This window comes from Apteryx rowi, unplaced genomic scaffold (genome assembly GCF_003343035.1).
Source record: "Apteryx rowi isolate R43461 unplaced genomic scaffold, aptRow1 scaffold_1, whole genome shotgun sequence".
In the NCBI taxonomy this organism is placed as follows: domain Eukaryota; kingdom Metazoa; phylum Chordata; class Aves; order Apterygiformes; family Apterygidae; genus Apteryx; species Apteryx rowi.
The window spans coordinates 2,001,011-2,021,785 of NW_020447196.1; the positions used below are offsets into that span (position 1 = coordinate 2,001,011).

General features: G+C 39.5%; 1 protein-coding gene across 1 annotated transcript in view; it reads left to right on the forward strand.

Moving 5' to 3' along the window:
• Positions 1-17,327, forward strand: part of VSTM2B (V-set and transmembrane domain containing 2B) — a 21,535-nt gene extending 4,208 nt beyond the window's left edge. Inside the window, exons 5-6 of the mRNA XM_026060133.1 lie at positions 1-77; positions 16,615-17,327. The exon at positions 1-77 is cut by the window's left edge and continues 111 nt beyond it. Of these exons, the coding sequence (XP_025915918.1) occupies positions 1-77; positions 16,615-16,703 (166 nt within the window). The 3' untranslated portion in view covers positions 16,704-17,327. The remainder of the gene's footprint in view (positions 78-16,614) is intronic.
• Positions 17,328-20,775: the final 3,448 nt, after the last annotated feature.

A 20,775-nucleotide genomic window follows, 5' to 3' on the forward strand; every position in this document is an offset into this window, starting at 1 on the left:
GGCCGGGACCAGGGCCGCCTCCTCGGCCTCGCCGCGGCCGGGGCAGGCCGCCATCCTCCGCCGGCAGCACGGGTCAGGTAGGGCGGGCGCGGGGCGGCGGGTGCTCGTCACGGCGGTGCCAGCCAGGCGGTGGGGTGTGCGAACGGAAAATGAGCACAAACAGCCCGATCTACCACAGAGGAAATTACAACTGCGGTGCTAAAACTAGATGACTGTGCTTAGGCCTGTGAGCATATATGCCTAAATCATCCAAACAGCTGAAGTGTTAGAGCCAGCCTTGCCTCGCAGCTGGSGGGGAGGGCAGAGAAACCTTCCTGGCAGCGGGGTCGGCGCCAGCTTCGTTTCCGTGGGTGGAAGCTATATGATGCCTCACTTTCAGAGCCCTCTTTGCAGCTTTTCAAATGTGGTATTTTTAAGAGAGTTGCAACCTGAAGTAAGCAAAATGTCATGACTGCTCTGCAGAGAATTTAAATCAGCAAGTGGTTATACAAGCTGATCTCTGTGGACAAGTGTGTGGCCCCATACAGAGCAGGATACAGGTTTGGAAGAGAAGAACTCTAAAATGTCAATTGCTGTGTAATGAGCTCCCCATTTTAAGTGTTGGCATTATAAGATTTTGAAATACTAGTCTATTTAATATTTTGCAAATGGTAAATATAACGCTAATACTGATTGGCTATCTGAGCTAAGTTAATGCTGTTTTAAGAAAAAGTTATTAATGCGTCATTACTAAATTATGGACTGCCCATAGAAGACCATTGTAAATCTTTATTTTCATTAATGACAGTGGAGTCTGGTGCAAAGGACGCAGAGTCCTAAAATTCTACATTGCAAGGATATCGAAAGGCATTCAGTGCTGTTCTTGCTGAGGTTTAGGTCCCCTCTTGGCCACTGTCACTTAACTAATGTTGAACAAGTGATTGTGCCAACRTACCTATGGAAGAAGGGAAACAATCATATGCCATTGACTGTGCTTAGGGAAAGCCCCTTGCTCGCCTCACAGCTGAGAGTCTTCTGAAGCAGATTCATAATCATCACACAGGATTATTCACTCTTCTTTTTGACACCTGTTCACACTCACAAACAAATGTTTGCAGGTTTGGGTTCACAGTAATGGAAATCAGTTGCATRTAGGTCACTGTGAAATGGGGGTGTTTTACAGATGCTCTGTTTTCTCTGGCTACTACCTATCACTGTTTTCTGAAGAATTTAGTTCTTCCTTGTGTGGAAATATATATGAAAACTAGGTTTTACTCCATGTCATTCCTAGGAATATAAAGTATGTGTTGATGGGTGTCTAGTGAAAGACAAAGTGGTAATTACTGAGGTATAATTGCAGGTGTCTGTGGGCACWTGCAAAAGTTCAGTTCAGTTTTGCTGACCACCAGAAATTGAACTGAACATTTTAATGCTCATGTCCCGTCCTTTTTCTGTTGAAACGATCTGTTATTGTCTTCGGAGTCCAGAGTTAGCAATTGTTTTCGTGTTTTCCTCTTTCCACTCTTTCACAATGAGAAGTTTTGCAATGTTTTCCATGCAGACAACAGAAGTTATATTTAGGATTCACAGTGCTGTGCAGCCTGCCTACCGAATCCAAAGCTTACACAGTGCATATGAACTAGAAACAGCACAATGGAATTGTAATGGGCTCAGTTCCATCGTCACAGATGGATGCGAGTGTGTGCAGCCAGGAGAGCATGGCAGATAAGTCTGTTAGGGCAAGCCCTCCTGCCCAGATCATCTAAACTGCTGTCCATCCTAATTTTTTACATTTCTGTGGTTTGGGGATATGTCACTGCTGCATCATTATTTAGGCTGGATTAAATTCTGAAAATAAAACATAAGCATTGCAGCTAGCTATGGAAATAATGGAGTGATTTAAATCAGTGAAAAAGATACTGGAATTCAGCAAAGTATCTTGTGGGGATCTCCAGATGGAGACTGCTGCTAAGAGGGCTACAAAATGGGCTAAAACAAAATTTCCTGCTGTGACATCTCTTTTGTGCACACTGGTATCAGTGAACACTGCCACTCTGTGGCAGTTTCCTTTCAGGGAGAAAGTTGAAGTTGCTGTAGAGCTTGAGACTGTTGTTCATAATACTTACTTAATAAGGTATACCACAGCAGCTGCTTTCATCTGAATAGAAGGAAGGCAACGCATTTTGTATTCTTTCATGCTGTCCTCTGTGAAGATGTCTTTTTACTCTGCTTGAATCAAGACTCCCTGTATAAGCCTGTAGGCTTCTACTTTGGTCTGTTACAGTTTACAAATCTGTGACAGTTTGGAGCTGTCYGTAATTACTTACCAATGAAAGGTCAGCCACAGCGTTGCTCAGATTAGCAGCCTCTGAAGACTTGGCCCTCCAAGTTTCTGATTCAGATGCCTTCTAGACCAGAAACTGTTACCACGAGATGGCTGTTCGGTAGCTTGTTTGAAGCAGAGCAAGGCAGCTTGGTATAGCAACAAGAAATGAACTTTATCTCCCCTAGACATAAAGTGTCCCTCCCTACCCGGAATAAAGGCACATGCATAAAGTACTAATATGGAAGTCTGCATGACTAGAACTTGTAGTGATATTGATGGCTTTTGTAAAGAAATAGAAGACTGCGGTCTCCAGTGCTGTTGTTGTGATATCTTCTTGGACAAGCACTAAACTTATTTTAAAATTTCTTAAAAAAAAAAAAGTCATCATTTAGCGTCAGCATTTCTCATTTTGTACTTTAAACTGGTGTTCTTTAAAGCTATTTTAGGTTCAGTGATTAATTTTCTCCATAAAGAATGCAATCTCTTTATAAAAAATAATTCTTTCTCTCTCTTTTTTTTCGTGTTTAAATTAGAAGCTCTGTTTTGTGTCCACCTCCTCACGGCAGTGTCATAGCTGACTTTTCACAGAGTAGGGACATCAAATCAAACCAAGTCATTGCCCATATAAGGTGTATGAAACTGCAGGACTCAAACCTGTTTTGGTATATGAATAATATATATATGCGTAATAACATAATATATATGCCTATTTATCTTATTCTGAGCTTTGTAAAACACATATAGGTAAATACTTACACGAAAGTGTGTGTAATAATACATTTACTCGGAAGTGTTCGGGATTTGTAAGCCTTTTCATTGTACATGGGAATGTTTCCTTTGTGTAAAAGCACAAATGCACTAATGCACTCAAATGCTGATTCCGCTCAAAATGCGCTCAAAAGCTGATTTGCCATCAACTACTACGAAACACCCTCACTTGTTACAGTGGAGAACTCTGCCTAAAAGCTGATGGCGTGATGCTAGCCAGTCTTTCATTAACTGGGATCTAATCCTATTTTCTTTGCAGTAGAAATCTTCCCGATATGTTCAGCTTAGTAAGATAAGGCTTCTATGTACTGTATTCCCATAAATGAGACTGTAGATCAAATGCTGCTTTCAGATGTGGCTGCAGGGCTCTTGTTGATTTCAGTTGGAGTCCCAGTCCCGCATGCAGTGGAAAAATGTGATTCTTTGCATCTTATAGTTGAACTGAAACATGAACTTACTAAAATAAATGTGTCTGCCATGCAGATTCTCTAAAGAGCCTGCAGTTCCATCTGACAAACCAGTTATAAATGGACAATCCATAGTTAGGGATGTGTAGTCTGAAATGGTATTTGATACAAATTTGTAGGCAACATCATAATATGTAAGTGAACATATCCAATGTGACAGAAAATTTGTTTGATATGTCAGAAATATTAGCTATTCAAAATAGAAGATTGTCTGTAATATCTAAACTGCTGTATTCAGCACTGTGTTTTCATGAGATTCAAAGAGATCATTGCTTGTCTACCCTTAAGGTAGATTACCCAAAGTGGAAATTGAGAACATATTACTTGGACTGCGAAGAGGCAAAGTTTTGTTGCTAAGGTCATTGTTTTTAATACTGTCAGAGAAGGAGGAGTTGTCTGCAAGGTTCTAAATGAAAACAATATTTAGCATTCAATCCAGAGAATTATATGCAAACTGAATTTATTGCTGTAAGAAAAAATTCAGAGTGAGCAAGTGAGAGTGCATATAGTACTAACACGTTCAGAAGTGTTCCTAGTTTTGACTTGGTAAAGGGGTGGTGGTGGTGGGGGGGTGTTAGGGGCACCAATGAGCAAGACACGGAAGTCTGTGAATATCTCTGTCCCCAAAAGATCATGGTCCAAATGGACAAAACAGACAAATGCTAGGAGGAGCAACGACCAACTTTGTTAAGAATGTAACAAGGGGCTGTGAAACTGAGTATGAAAAATTAAATCCAAAGCTCCTACATTTCAGTTCAGTGCTGCAGTCCTGAGTCTAACTTTATCATCTGATAGGTGAAATAACAAACAAATATCTTCATACTGACCTTATGGGAGGCAATTGGGTATATTCTATCAAATAGTGTCCAAAATGAGTGTCTATGTATTGGCTTGGGGGCAATTTTCAGTTTAACTTCTGAGGTGAATGTGGATCAGACATTGCAGCTTCTAAATTCCTTTTTATTTGTTTGATCTCTAGTAACAAAGCTCTGAAGTGAAAGCTTTAAATGAAATAAAGATAGGAGCGTGAAACAAGAAATTCTGATTCATTATGCTTAGAGTGCTCTAGGAAGGACAGAGAGGAATGCATGTGGTATGCAGAGATGAAGTGTTCACAGTGAGGAAGAAAATGAGTCTTCACGCCTATACCCCCGCTTTCCCCCTGCAAAGCCTTTTAYGTTTGATGTGGAAGGAAGTCCATTTGTGGACTACAGGGCCTTGGATAATAAAGCATCAGGTCTCAATTCTACAATCCTTGTGCACGTGCAGCTCCCTGTGATGCTTGCACAAAGTTGAGCTGTGGCAACCTGCGCTGAGGCAGGAGACTAYGTGGGAGAATATTAGACCTCCTGCAGGAACTGGGAAGCAGGTCTTTTTTTTTGGAGTTTAAGAGATAGCAAAGCAAATGAACACACAGTTGGAGTGTAATGAGCTGTAGCATGTTAGAAGGCCTCTGTTTGGACTTGGCTATGAGCTGAGTTTTGGATTAACTGTAGATAAGGGGCCTAGTTTGGATCTAGGGCTCTCCAGGCTTTGTCAGAATTTGAATGACTTGATGCATGCTAGCCTGAGAAACAGCCAGTGGAACTAATTTATATTTGATGCATGAGCATTTCACAAAGTAGCAAGAAAGGAAAATCCCTCTGTTTTGTTGTTCAGCTTAGGTTCCCGCCTTTCCATCTGATGTCAGGGTCTACTCCACTCCCCCTGTGCTTTTTATGGGATCGTGTATGAACTCATATTCTATTGTTATGTGTAGTTAAATGTAAAATGACCTGGGTCACATCACATTTTCTTTTATATTAAATACAGTAGCAAGACACACAGGCCATAACTGAGTTATCAGGCTGACCTCCTAAATGTCACTGGATAATAAACATGCAAAAAGAATTCTCATTAAATACACATCACTACGACTTTAAAATCTAGGCAAATTAGACTAATTTGAGGACAAGTGAGGTCAAATATTTTCTTTTGTGTGTGGGTAATATGGATTAAATCTTGAACTGGGCAAAAGTACCAACTGCAATACCATGTCACCTCATTAGCTAGGGCAGAAACAAGCTGTGCAAGGGTGTTTTTATATTGTGGAAATGCAATTTATTTGACTAAACTCCATTTAACTGTTCTTGCTTGTTCCCTGGAGGACAGACAAAACTGTACTAACCTATTAAAGCCTGTGCAGTGTCCTTGAAGAAATCTGAGTATTATTTGAGCTTCTTTAATATCGTCAAGTTATAGATAAAAATAATAATAAAAAAAATCATTGAAAGCAATGAAAGGGGTTTTCCAAGTGGAAAGTCATACCTAAGCTTAGGCTGGATTTTCATACAAAATAATTCATCTGTGAGTGAAAAACAGAAACTTGTATTTGGGAGGCTGAGCGTTCTCTTGCATGAACAAACACAACACTTAGTGTGGGAATATAATACATACGGCTATTTCTTTAGGTACAATTTCAATAAGTACTTTGCAAAATAGGCCCTTAGTTTGCAGTACTGGCTAACTTGCAGTCTGTGTATTTTGCAAGAGGGGCAGATAATTGTTGCATATTCGCTACATCCAGTATATTTATTCAGCATTACTGATGTATAAACTCCGACTTGAACTGTGTTTTAGTAATCTACARTTTCTTAATATTTTATAATTCCTGTAATTCCCTAATATTTTAAGCAGTATACTTAGTTGTCTTAGCTCTGTTGTAACAAAGGAATGTAAATGCAGTCTTAATGGTACTTGTTTCAAGAAGGATAGTATAGTTGGGGTCGGTAGTTGTAAAGCAAGGACATAGCAGGATCTGCTAGGAAGTGAATCTTAAAGTAGTCCTTTGAAGAAGGTGGTTTTTCTTAAGAGTCTGACAGGACTGTATTATTAATAAGATGAGTTTGTTTGGGGTTTTAATTTAGCTTTGCTGAAGCAGTGAAAATGCTGGCAGATTCACAATATCTGTTTACTATGTGTTTTTAAAATTAGATAATGGCAAAGCAGTACCATATGTCAATAATAAACAATTCAAGCAGATTTGTATTGGAAAAAATGGGGTTGTCAGCAGAATGGTATTATTTGTCACAACAGTGGTTAACAACCAAGTATTTTATATTGCTAAGCTGTTATCAGTTGGGAGGCAATTTTGTTAGCAGGAAAGAGGAGTTTGGCAGAACAGCAACTGTGCTCTGTGGAGAAGCCAGTGTGGTTGCAGTATGCAGGTCATTGTGCCGCGGCTGGAGAAGGAACCTGCAGAAGCGATGCTTAGTTTTGATGTCAAGTAGCTGCTGTAATATCTGGCTGTATCATGCTTTTGCATGGTTATAGATAGGAAGCAGAATGTCCTTGTTGTATGTGCTACGAACGGTTGCTAACTTCCCAGTGAGGCAGAACACAATAAGTCCTGTAATGGACATCATCTTGTTTGTCTGTCATCTTACTGGTCATGTATAAAATTCACCAAACTGGTACAAGTAGAACTATTTTGCTACTTTATAAAATTTTAAATGTTTTCTATTCTACTGTAATTGGTATTCTAATCCAAATCCTTCTTATTTGAGGGAGCTGGAATTTTCTTATTTAAAGAGGACACTAAGGAGTATCCCATGTCCATGGTTTTTCAAATTCCCCAAAGTTTTGCATCACTTGAGTCTCGGGCACAGCAGTGTCTTTAGTTAAATAATATCTAGCAAAAATCAGTTGCTAGAGAGAGTGGTGGGGGGATGTATTTTATGTACCCCAAATGTCCCTGTTCATTTATAGCAAAAAGGTGATCTCTCTTTTTTTCCTACAAGTCATAGGCTCTACTTTTTTCAAGCACACGCTCTCAATATAGCATTTTTCCTTGTAGCATCATGTGTTCTGCTAATGCACTTAGACTTATTTTTTAAGTATAGATAAGACAGGGTTATTTTTCAAAAAATGTGTAGATAATCTACTCTTGAATCTACTTAACTTCAGTAATTCTGATTGGAGTGATAGTTAAAACTACATTTGGAGTTCCCTGCTAATCCTAATGAAGTCAAAAATACTCTAAAAGACAGTTAAGTGAGAGCTATAGTGTCTTGTTTTCTTCTGGGTTGCAAATATTTACAACTTGTATCACATCTACCTACTCTGAAATCTGTGTTTCCATCTAGTATGAGTTTTATTGCAAGTCTTTTCTTAAAGTGTCAGCTTTTGGAATTGTGTGATCATGTTAGTATCTAGCTTGCTTGCTTTGTGACATGGCTTTTTAGTTCTCCTGCTTATAAAGGAAAATTTGAGAATATGGCCCAGGCTCAGTGAAAAGCTCAGTATTTGAAACCCCAATATCTGTATTTTTAATCTGCCTCATGATATGGGTACTTTAAGTTGTGATTTTGGGTATTTTTATTTAGCAGTATACTGTGGAATTGCTCACAAAGTAGTGCTGAAAAAGGATGTGTAGGGCTGGATGCTCATTTAATACTTTAACTATCACTAATGTAGTTATGTATTTTTCTATATGTTTTAAGTTCAAAATTATTTTTTGGCCAGATCTCATTATGAGGAGTTTTGTATCTTCTATTATTCAGCTGTCGAGGAGTGAACTCGTGGTGCTTGATTTTGTTAGGTTAGTTTTAGGTCATGGAATTCCAGAAAATTCTAGAAATGAAACAAATCCAGAGTATTATGTTTTGGGTCTCTTTAATTAGATAGTTGATGTCTTTACTTTCCACTGAGGGGAGATCAAATCAGAGATACCAAAGCAGAAATCTGTTAGTGGGAATGTGCTACAAAGTAAAGACCAACTACAGGTGTCAAAAGAGGGAAGTTACAGGTTTATTTAAATTCAGACCAATATGAAAGTATTTTAGCTGTATAATCTATATAGAATGAATGACTCTGAGTATTCAGGACAYGTGTTCCTCTTCTACTCTGACATTGTCTATCATAGTGTTTCCTGTTGGAGTTTGTTATAAATCGGTTGCAGATGATGTTTTCTTGTAGCTCTTCCTTAATTTCTCCAAGAGCAGATACTTGGAGTGGTTGGATGGTTTGTTTGACTGTTTCCAGTTCACAACACATTTGCAAATGGCAGCTGCTCAGGGGCCAGGCTCAGTGCTAACTGGCTCAGCTGCTGCTTTGTAGGGCTTTCTGGATGGAACCCTTCACTCAATGCGGCAATTTTCATGGTCAAGTGTGGTGTTGAGAAGTGGACTTAAGCTTTCTGTAAGACTGCTCTGTACATCTCTGTTTACCCCAAAGGGAAATGGTTATATCAGGGAAAATATACCAACTGTTCCCTGTGTTCTGTGGTACTTTTTGTAACTTTAGTGGGAGACAAGCTTTTACCAGCCTATTGACGATGAATTTGCATATTTTTCGGGTAACCTGGTAAAAAGTAGAAATATATCTTGCTCTTTGCCTGATAGCACTTCCATAAATTCACCAAATCCATTAATGTAGCTTTCCTTTTGTTTGTTAGTAGCTGTGTTTAATGTCATGCAATGTAAGAGCCATAGCGACTGTTGAACTGTATCGGATCAATTGTCCATCTAATCCTGTAGCTTACTTCTAATAATGTCCAGATGATCTAGGAGAATAGGGAAAAGCCTCCATAGATGATATTGGAGCAGYTGACTGATCTGTGTACCATATGCATGTTTGGAAGGGATTGTCAGGCCTAATATTTTGAGAATAACTTGGCCTTAATTAATCTCAGTTGACATGAGCTCTAATGTGATCAGAAATCCACTTTGATAATTGCAGGTATATACATATATACACACACATATATATACATATATATAACATACACTCAACTCTACTTCTCTACCAGTTCCTGCATCTGTCCTATCCCACAGGCACTCAAACAGATTGACTTCCACAAAGCACTGCAGTACTTTACAAAATCAACACTGAAAAAGGGATCTTTTTATTAGCATATATGAGAAAGTAACTTGTCTTTCCACATCATTTCCTTGCATGACTACACCTCCCTCTGCTTGCCATCCAGTTTCCTTGTTTTCTAATATGCCCATAACTGTAYCATGTACATGACCCATTTTTCATAGTGCCTGCTAAAACAGGGGCTGGCAGGTATTCAAGAGAGGTTAGCCATGTTGTTTTTTTCTCTCTCAAATTGGAGGTTAAACATGTCAGTAGGAATGCTCAGGGAGCTAGAAGATGCTGTGTGTCTCAAGAAAACAAGATTCAGCTGATCACCTTAATAGTGGTACTGCGCTTCTCAAAATGCTGCGATTCCCATGCAGTCTCTGCTAGTCCTGCTAGGGGTTACCACCAAAGCCTTTTATCTAAGATGGGATTTTTAGATGTAACATAAAGAACAATTAACATTAAAAACCAGGCTGCTACAAAGAATTGAAGTTATTTCACAAAGAAAGATATTTATTTTTCTACCTGTGCTGGAAATTTGTGTTGTGCAGCCCTGTGTACAGTCTGTGTAGAATTATCAGGCCTTACTATCCATGTCGCCTCCACATTCAGTCACTTCAGTGCAGCCCAGCACATACGTAGGTACAGGTCTGAGCAAGTGTCAGAACGTTTTGTTTTGGAAGTGCTAAATACTCCAAATGAGAATACAAAGCTTACTTGAAATATTAAAACCTTTTGTGTCTCCAAAATTAGGATAGGAGTAGCTTTCAGTTACCCTTGTTACGGAGTATTTTGGCAATTTGTTTTTAACATAGCAATGGATGTCTTAAGAGAGAAAGTAGACAAAACATGAAACTTAGGCATAAYTGAAAAAGTCTAAAATGATTACACAGTTTACAAAACTACTGGTATTTTCAAGCCRATAAAACTGATTTCTGTTTCTTGAAGAGTTTGAAGCTACAATATAGGTAAGAAATGAGAAGTTTAGACTTTTTTGATAAGCAGGGTATGGGGGGTAATTCTGATAGTTTTACCCAACTGCAAAAAAGGGTTTACTAGTATTCTGAAAAACCTCAGTGACATAGGTGAAGGAAGAGAGCAGGACCACTAGTTTCTACCTGCATGGTTATGCAGCGGTGCATATGCTGACTTCTATGAAGTGCTTTTTAAAGATGMGTTATGGAAGGCTGTTCCAAAATTGAAGCCATTCATGCTTAAAAATATGTAGTGGGTAGAAAATTAATTTTGTCACTTCTTCATGCCTTCTAGGTAGGCTCAGTGGTGAGCAGATCCTTTATAAATATGCAGGAAGTCATCGTTACCAAAATTAGCAACAGCAAAAGGCAGCTTTGGAGCTGTTTCTAATTCTGCCATACTGTTCTGCCTAGGCATGATGGTCCACAACCAGTCAAAAGCCAGGAGCAATGGTGGCTGTATGGTTCGGTATTTTTGCATGGATTTCCATAGTACCACATCTTTCTTTTAACAAGAACACCTCATTTTACATACTAGGGTTACATACTATGTATCTTAGGGTTTAGCTGGGAGAGTGTGTTGAAGTTAACACAGGCTCTGACACTTTTGTGCGCCATCCTGGAGAAGCARCGCTTGGTGATGATTAGGAAGATTAAGGCACCAACTTCAAATGGTGGATTAAAAACGACGATAGCAAAATGTTTGGGGGGGGGGTTGTGGTATATGTATTTAAGAGTGGAATAAGGATATATGCAGCTTATAAAAACGTGTCTCGAACAGTGGAGTAATTCTAATGTGGTGTAGCTTATTATCTCTTTTAGTAAGTGTATAGTGACTTTAGTAATGGTGTCTTTTTAATTAAAAAGATCTAAGAAGCTCTTAGATCTGAAGTTTGGGAAATGCTGTTCAATTCAATGGAAGTGCTCCAAACTTATGTGAGAGAGAATTTGTTTTATCTAGAACCTTATTGCCTGTAATGATGCTTGACCAACAACCCATACAAAAATCTATTTTTCCATAGATATAAGATAGTAGCTGCAGTTTCTCCAAGCACAGCCTAAAGTTTCTGGACTGAGATAATAAATCAGTCTATACCTTTGGTTCGGTCCCTGACCTCTTAATGAAATGCCAGGTTTGAGAGCTTGAACTGGACATTGGTCTGTAAGGAAACAGACTGAGGCTAACAGTGTCACGGCATAAAAGGCAGTACATAGAAATGCCTTRTGTTACTGCCAGCCGGCGTCCCTATTCCGTTGTGAATGGGAGGTCAAATTTTATGTGTTACCTCATCATGGAAAAGAGACTTAATGTCTTTCAACTTTGTATTATTTGTGCTACTGTGTTCTATCACCATCTTAGAAAGAGAGATCACAGGACTTGGGAGATTCTTTCTAGGAAAAAGAATAGGAAACTGTGGGAAATTTTATTTATGGCTACTGGTAAAATATGGCTGGTAGAAGAATCCCATTTTTTCCATGTGTCACAAGTCACTTGGTTAATTAATGATTGTTTTCAATTGGATGARCTGTTATAAGTCAAACTTTGATGAATATAGTGCAAAACAAATTATTAAGTACACAACTACAGTAAAACATTATTATGTTGTAAATCCAAAAGAAGGATGAGTGATGTCAAAGAACAATTTACTGTACATGAACAGAATAATTCATTACTGTTCTGCTTAGTGGTAGACTTTCCCTTTAAGCCACATGTATATAAACAATTCAGAAACAAAAATTTAAATCTATGGGTGATAAATAAACTTACAATAACAAAATATCAAATGAATATTCAAAACATAAATGTTTTCTTCCAAGTGTCCGTATTTCATAAATAATTGTGTATTTGTGATTTAAACTCTGGATAGTAACTCTCTGTTCTCAAATCTAGGTCAAGTCTCATGTCTAGATCCTAGTGATCAAGACCACATTCTGTTTATTTACATCTGCAAACAGAGTAATTTATTAAGTAAAGTCAAGACTTCCACTAGTGCATTAACAGCAGAATTAAGGACACTTTAGTCCGGCTTGTTTATAAACAATATCACACATAATGAAAATGGTTAACTAAGCAGAGAGAAATTAATGGAAATGATATTTATGGTCCACTTATGCTCTGAGGGRAGAGAATTTGGAAAATCTTTGTATCTGCTTCCACTGCCAGAATAATTTTAGACCAGATCATTGAATTGGTATGAAAAGAGAAGCTTGTATTTGGTGTTCAATATGAATAATTGCTTTAAAATAAATTTTAGAAATCTATTTTACCATTATTTAATTGCTGAAATTCTGTTAACAGACTGATCTCAAGTTCTCCTGCAGAATTAAGAAGATGGAGGATATAGGTAAAAATATGGCAAATTCTATAAGAGGAAAAGACAAAAAATCCAGACTATTATTTTAATTCACAATTTTGCATTGAGATTTAAACTGAACTGGTACATAAAATTGCCATAAGAATGATGTTGGGAAGAAGGCACACTGCTACTGCGTGGAGTTGAAACTGACATTGCTTTCCATTAAAAATAAGAACAGAGATCTTCACCTTAGTGGTGTGCAGGTGTGGAGCTGGCAGAAATTTGGCACGTGGGAACTGTGTGCAGCTGCCAGAAGCATGGGCCTGTGGCTGTGCCTTGCCATCACAGGGGAATGGAGGAAGGGTGTGATTGGATCTGGAGACCAACCTGGGATTGAGTTCACAGCTGTGGCATGTCCCAGAAGTGAGAAGAGCCRTCTGACAGCTTGGAAATAGTGATGTGTTAGTTGGAATTATGGGTCTGTTGTCTCAGTGATTGCAATTTATGAATAAACAGTTTACCTTCAGATATCATATAGCATGTTAGGCTCAAAGACAGACATAAGATGGGGTTTTACTGTTGACTTTTCCTGCCTTTCCCATCAGCAGACTGTTTTCCCTCTCTGRTGTAAGTAGATGTGGTGTCAGGGTTTTATCCTTGCTAATACTGTAGAATAGAATATATTTGTGAATTGACTGTATATGTTTAAGGAAAAATAAGGAGACTGAACAACGTTCACATACTATAGGTAAACCCATGACACTTGGAGCAGATCACGTAACTGCTGTGTGCTCTGGACTACTACTGATCTGAACTGAGCTTGGTGATGGGTGCTTGGTGATGGACTTGGTGATGAGCTTGTTGATGGACTTGACTTGCGAGAGACTGAGCATCCTTCGTCTAACTCAAATCAAAGGGTTCAGAGAGATTGCTGAGACCAGCGGAGTCCTCTCAGAGGACTGTGCAAATAGGCCCATGCGTGCATTGCAAACGGGCAGTGTCATTAGGACAGCGCTTTGCCCTGGAGATTTAATAGTACATGGCTTGTTTTGGGTGCCGCGTTCTGCACAAGCGATGTGCCGGAATAAAGGAAATCCCATTGAGTTACAGTATGTAAAGTCCATCTGGGTCCACCAGTGCATCAGAATACTTCATCTGGGTGCTCTGCTCTATTTGTTGCTGAACTAAATTTCATCTTGCCTGCCAAAATTCTTTGRCCCTGCTGCCTGTGGCAAGTTTCAAGTCAGATAGGTGGAGCATTTTAAGTTTACAAAACATGGAGAGGTATTTAAAAATGTAACTGGGAAGGCTCCTTTTGTGTCATTATCTGCCCTCTTCCCTTTTCTGGAGAACCCAAAGATCTCCAAAGAGATTTGTTACTTATATCTCAGCTCCCATTGCCTCAATAAGTGTTTTGTTTACAACAAAGAACACGTGTAAGAAAGGTCAGGAAGGAAGAGTAAGGGCTTGTGCTTGGTAACAGCAGCCCCTTTGGTGCAGCGGCTGTCAGAGCTCAGGTGGAGGATCTGCAGGACTTGGTGCAGGTTTGTTCACTCAGGACGAGTGTGTGGCTGGCTCGTCACCTGTGTTTCCTGCCAGGCTGCTGGGGGGATTGTTGCCAAAGGACATCCCTGCTTCCCCAGCAGCACTGCAGGAGTTGGGTTCATCTCCAGGTGTGCAGGATCCCTGGAGGAATGAGCTCCCCGAGCGCAGGGAATGGCTCTAGCAGCCTCTAGTCTTCCGACTACAGGGGCTAGGAAGGCTGGCAGTGTTGCCATCAGCACAAGGGTCCTGTTGTCATCACTCTTTCTCTCAGTGCAAGAGTGGGGATTGCCTATCCTGCCTGCAGGTGTAGAAGGGCGGGTGCTCCTCAAGCCTCTCTGCTGTGCAAGACTGACCCGCTGTGTGCTTGCTCTCTGAGTAATGACAGCAGGCCCCAGCTTGYGAGCTGCTGCTTTGTGGCCTCTCTGACCAACATGAAGTTTGGGGCTGGTTATCCTCTGTCCCATCTGCTGCCCTGGAACCTGAGCTTCAACATCTGTTGTGCTCTTTCTTGTACACATATCTCATGTTTTTTTTACAAGAATTAAATGAATTACTCCTTTAGCTACCTGAGTTAATTGTGTTTGTTAATGGTTTTCAGCTTAAAAAAAAAGTCCTGTATTCGTTTTAATGTCCTGCTGTTGCTAAGTAGGTTGTTAGCCTTGTGTGTGTGTGCATGCAAGGATTTAATTAAAACCTTAATAACTAAATAATCCCTGCACAGTCTAAGGAGTCTGAGATAACACACTGTGGGGACATTGCTCAAGTTCCCCAATCACACACCACATTACTATGAAGTATTTTTGATACTGGATAATAATACTCTAGCTTTGCTGGTGAGGCATATATAGATTATGAGGCAGCCTGTATGTTGAATTCGGGAACAGTGGTTTACAGAAGAACTTTTCGAAGTATTTACTTTGATATTGCCTTAGCTGAGAGAGACTCTTATCTCCTAGAGACTAAGACTAAAGTATTCACATCAGGGTGCCTGAAGTTAGTTTCCTAAATAGAAGTGGTCTGATTTCTTTTTCAGAGATACACTAAAACTTTTTTTAATTTTCATACTTTGAAAAGTGGCAGTGACAGTCCTTTTTCTGGGTGGCTTTCAGTATTTTGTCTGTTATCACTCCTGTATGTAGGGTATTCAGTCTACAAGCAACATGAGTGAAATCCTTCTTCTGGTGCCCCACTGAACTCCACCTGAAATGTCAGGGTCAGGCTGCTATCTCTCTTTTCTGTTTGCTCCTGTGAGAAGTGTTCCACAGCCAAGTGGAAGAGATGTGCAGCTCTTTGCTTTCACRTTACAGCACTGGTTTTCACGTTACAGTGTGGGTGACAACTGCATGAACTATTGCATTCAGTAGGTTTGGAAGGGCGTCATCAACTGGCGCTTTGGATTCGAGCAGCTGACGATGCAGACGAATCCGGCCTCATTTGTGTGGGCTCAGCAGGGCTTCTGGAGGTGAAGGGCAGTAACTGCTTGCCCTGCAGCTATGCTGCTGCACAAAGGCAGCAGAGCTTTTCAGCAGAAAAGGGGCTATTCTCACACTTGCCCAGCAGAACAGAAGTGACCTATTAAACAGAGGAAAGCAGCCCTGGACCCTGCACGGTGATGGGCATGTGGTGGGGACAGCCCTGTTGATTGCCATCTTTGACTATGAACCAGGGCATCAGAATCTGTCCCTGCCCACTGGTGTAACGGCCTGAGGGAAGCCGCACCCTGAGACAGCCCTGCTCTTCGGTGTCTGCTTTCCCAGGTTAGCACATACGTAGATATCTCTGTGCAGCCCTATGTTGTGCCACATAACCTTGCCTTGTACAAATGGGAGCAATCTTGCCCTCCTTGGGTTTGGGTGGTACAATTGTAAGAGATGTGTTTTGCATCTGACTTCTGTTTTCTATAGCTCCTATGTATATATTTAATTTAAAATTCTACTCTTTCCTATAAAAGGTAAAGAAGATGTCAAGGTCTTGCTGTTCCCATTCCAAATGAAATGGGTTCATGTCCTGTTAATCAAGGAGTGCAGCCACAGCATTTGTCATTTTCTTTTAAAGTAATGGGTGGTTGATACCTGTCATTTCTCAAAAAACTATATACCAGATTAAGGTGTATTTATAGAAATCTCAATTGCTGGTAACTTGACTGGAGCCAAGTTTAGGCATACCATTAGTAATGCATAATGAAATGACCTAAGTGGAGTTAGACTTGTGAGGGAGAGGGGGAGGAATGAAGAGAAAGCTATTTGAGTTGGATAGCTTGAGGATGCTGTTTTACTATTAAAATTAAGCTTCTGACCCCTGGCTCTGAAGTGATAAAAATAAATCTTCGTATATTTTTCTTCTGCATTTAATCTTCTGTATTGGAAAAGATAAAAAATAAAATCTCATTCTCTCCCTGTCTCTTTCTTTTTTAGGTACAGTACCTATTTATGCTACAGATCCACTCCTATATATGTTCCTGTTAATACTGCATAAGCTTGTAGCTTTATTAGTAAACCACTGATGGACTACTTCCTCAGCTACTCCTCAGCCAAACAGAAAGGAACCTATTTAAAAACAGAGCAAACCTTTGACAAAAATACCTGCAGTTTTAAAGATGGACAGAAAGAGACTGAAAGAAGCATGATAAATTCTAATTGGGGGGAAAAACATATTTTTGGGGATGTCACAAAAAGTAAACCACATAAAATAATGCATCTAGTTTCCAGATTCTATGATGTAACGCCCTGCTTTGTGCATGGCACTTCTGATTTCTCTATTTTAATGTAATATTTTTTTCTTTTCTAAACCTTTCCTCTGACTCTTCATTTTGCACGAACTGTTGAGCAGTTATCTTTATGACAATATGTAAAAATGTTGGGTCAAAGCCCTTCCTAAGAAAGGAAATATTTTTAGTAGATTATTGTGCTTAGGTTTTTTGGATTTCCTTTTTCTTTTTTAATTAAATTATTTCTTTTTGAGACATTTTAATTAAAAAGGCACATCTTACCATAATTAATATTCACTGTCGATAATATTTATTTTTAAATAAAGATTGGAAACAAGGTAAGACATTTGTTTATAAACTGTATTGTATATTGCTGAATAACAGTTGAATAAAAAGATTTTGAAATAAAGATTTTAGAGATGTGTTTGGATTTCCCGAGTTCTGATGCACTGAGAGAAGGATTCTTGGCCACGTCTGTTCCCTGACACTTCGCAGCAGAGAGAATTGAGGCATGGCACATCACAGACAAAATAAGACTGAAATTAGTTATTTAATATCCACACCTATGTACTGCCAAACCCAGCACCGGAATGTGCTGATGTGTCTGACTGTGCCAGTCACAAAGTATGGATATATTTTATTGTGTTGATATTGGTTATCTCTGTGCAGATAATACAGCATCTAGGCAGAGGGACAGTTTAACAGTGTGAAACTTTCGAGGTAAGTTTTTTTTTTTTTTTTTTTTTCCTCCAGTCTTTGGGGAAATCTGGGGAGAAATATGAATTAACCTGGAACTTTTTATTATCCAAACTTGGCTCCAGTATTTGTTTAAAGTATATTCAGATTTTATAAATTTTATAACTGTGCCACTTATTTGTCTTGCCAGTTGAGCTTTCCTTTAATGAAGCAAAAGGCTTTTYTTCTACAGTAAATACTGCAGTTCAGTTACTTGTTATTCCAAAATGCTCATTTTTAAATAAGATAATGGGGATGACTTGTTGAAGAAACATGCTCTTGTTTAGCTGAATTTAGTGAAGTACTTTGAAATTTCCTGTGTCTCACTGTGATTCTTATCCTTTCATTTGCATATCACTTTAAAAAGGACCTTAATTGTGAAAATGCTTAACTGGCAGCTGTGGAGCCAGCAGGATTCACTGTCAGCAGACGCCGTGGAGTGAAAGCAGGGAGCACCCGTTTCATCACACCTTGTGCCCGAGTCCTCTCAGATAGCAAAGGTAGGAAGAGGGAGGGTAGGAAGGGATTTGCAATCTCTGATAGTCAGAATTTGCTTTTTTAGGACTGCCAGTTACAGTGAGGGATTTGTGCTGCACACATCTCAGTGAGTGTGAGACCAAAAAATGTTTCATGTATGCTACTACACTGTGCTAATAAGCCCTTGTGCGCTGGGACAAACTCACCATGGGTGGTCCAAAGATGATAAAACCTGTGTAATAGTGTTCATCCCCTTAAAGCCTTCTGTAGTATACTGTGGATTGGGGAATAATCCATAATCATCCCACAAAGAGCAGAATTGCTCTTTGAAAGGACATGGGAATAATGTTTGTCCCAAGCCTGGAAGTGCATCACAGTGCAGGATGCTGAAAAGAAAGTTCCTTGTTTCCATATGTGCATGGGAGCACATTTTAAAATGTGAAATGAAAAGACAGGTGAAAGAAAGACTTGAATGTTGGACTCTGCTTAAATTAATACAGGCATTTAATTCATGTTTGAAAACTTGTTGAAGGACAATTATTCAATGTGGAAGTATGTGAGGAGTCTCTTAATGCCACAAGAGCACTAATCTTTTGAGTAATGGCTGGTGATTAAAGTGAAACCTGCTTGGGTTTTAACTGCGAGTCCTTTGGTGAGCTCATCATCCCTGCTTCTTTTTCTCAAGGGCAGTGTATATTTCTCAGTGACTCATCTGCCTTCTAAGGGAGGGAACCAAAAAAATTTCCTACAGGAGGAAGAAGAAGAAAGGAGGGAACAATTAACTAAATAAGTAGCTGAAGCTTCAAGCAGTGGAACCTGTCTATCTAGAAGCAGTTATGGTTTTACTCAACTTCAGCCATGCCTCAGCGTAGTATTTTAGTAAATAGTGTAGACACATCATCTACTGTGCTCTGATACTTTTCCTTCATCACTTAGACAGTAGACTGTGTCATGGAATGGCATATTGTGTGGCTGGCAGAGGATATGGTATGGAATACATCATCTTGCATTTGTCCTTCCCTTTATATTGTAGACTGTTGTCCACATAGCGATTTGACAGAAAATTGGAAGTTTTGTGTGCAGTGGAAGGAACAGAATTATCAAGGTCTTTTAGACTTTACTTACATTAAAGGTGAAAAAATATTAAATCTGCAACTAAGAACAACGTTTCTATCTTTACTGAGATCAGAATTAAGTGTGCTGCTGTAGGAATAACAATTTCTATATTCCCATTCACTCTAAAACCTCAGAACAACTAAACAATAATGTGAGGATTTGGTGAAAAATCTCTTTAACAAGAGCAATAGGCATATTTTTCTTCCAGTGAAGAACTGCACATATGCAGAGATACCTCATTCCCATCCCACAGGATAACTTCAACAAGGGAGCAGATTGCCAAAATAACCTGGCTCTACTTCTGCCCTCAATTCATTTCTGCCTTCAGAAACCTGCAGAATGAATTCTCCAGATTTTAGGGCCTTGGTTTCCACATTTGGGCTAGCTTCCCCCCCCCCCCCCCCCAAATACACAGCCTATGTTTGGCCTAATACTTGAATAGTGCAGGGGACTTAACCAGCTAAAAAGGAGGCTGCAGCGTTTGGTAGAGTATTTAATCCTTGAAAAAGCACTTAAGGGAATGAGAAATATTCTGATGGAAAAATTCAGAGAATGTAGAGCCTTATTCCTTTTGAATGTGTTAAGGATTTTTGCTAAAACATCTCTGTCCTTTGAGAGTGCTCTTTCTTCTGAAAAGGGCAAATGCTTCACTTCTGCTGATTATATTTACAAAGGGCAAACTGAGTTTTTGCTTTACCCTTAATGGACAGAGGCTAGTGGCAAATGTTGCTCTTTCATATATCTCAGCATTCCTCGTGGTGTGTGCTGTCAGAGTCTATTAGGAATAAGTGCTTGGGCCACACAGTTGTAGAAAGGCTTTGTTTCCTGCAGTCACCACTGAGAGCTGGGCAGAAAGTCTTTAAAAAAAACGGTGCTAGGCTGGGTAAGTCTGACATGCTGTGTGAAGTCAGCGTGCTGGAGCACGTGGGCAGAGTGCCCCTGCTACTTGTACAGGAGGATGGCATGTTTAATGGCTCCTCCTAGCCAAGCCACCAAAGCAGCTGAGTTGGGAAACATGAGTGATGGCTATTAGGGGCCAAAGCTGAGTCATCTGTAATATAATCACAGGGAAACACACATTTTTCCTAAGAGAAAATCAATAGAACTTTGCACCTTTTCTTGTAATATTTCCAGTCTGCACCATCAGCTACAGTTTGCTAACAGATAAGCTGGTATAAATTCACTGAAATTAAYAGATTTCATAAAAAATGAATGGATTTACAACAGTGTAACATAGCTGATGCTAGATCCACGCACATGTAAAAACACATTGAACAAAAGTAGTTTTTATAGCACACAGATGACCTTCAAAATGCCAAGACCCAGCAAGACTAGTAAAAAAGCAAAATTGCCTATTTTCTGCTTATGCTCCTGTTCTGGCATAACTCCCAAGGAGAATAAAGCATGCAATCCTGAAAATATTGCTATGAATGACAAGAGGGCCAGAAGCCCACCAAAGGGAAAAAGAGCAAGAGAGTGTGTTCATTAACGCTGTGATGGAGAATGCAAAAGTATGTCTGAACACGTTTCTCATTTCCTG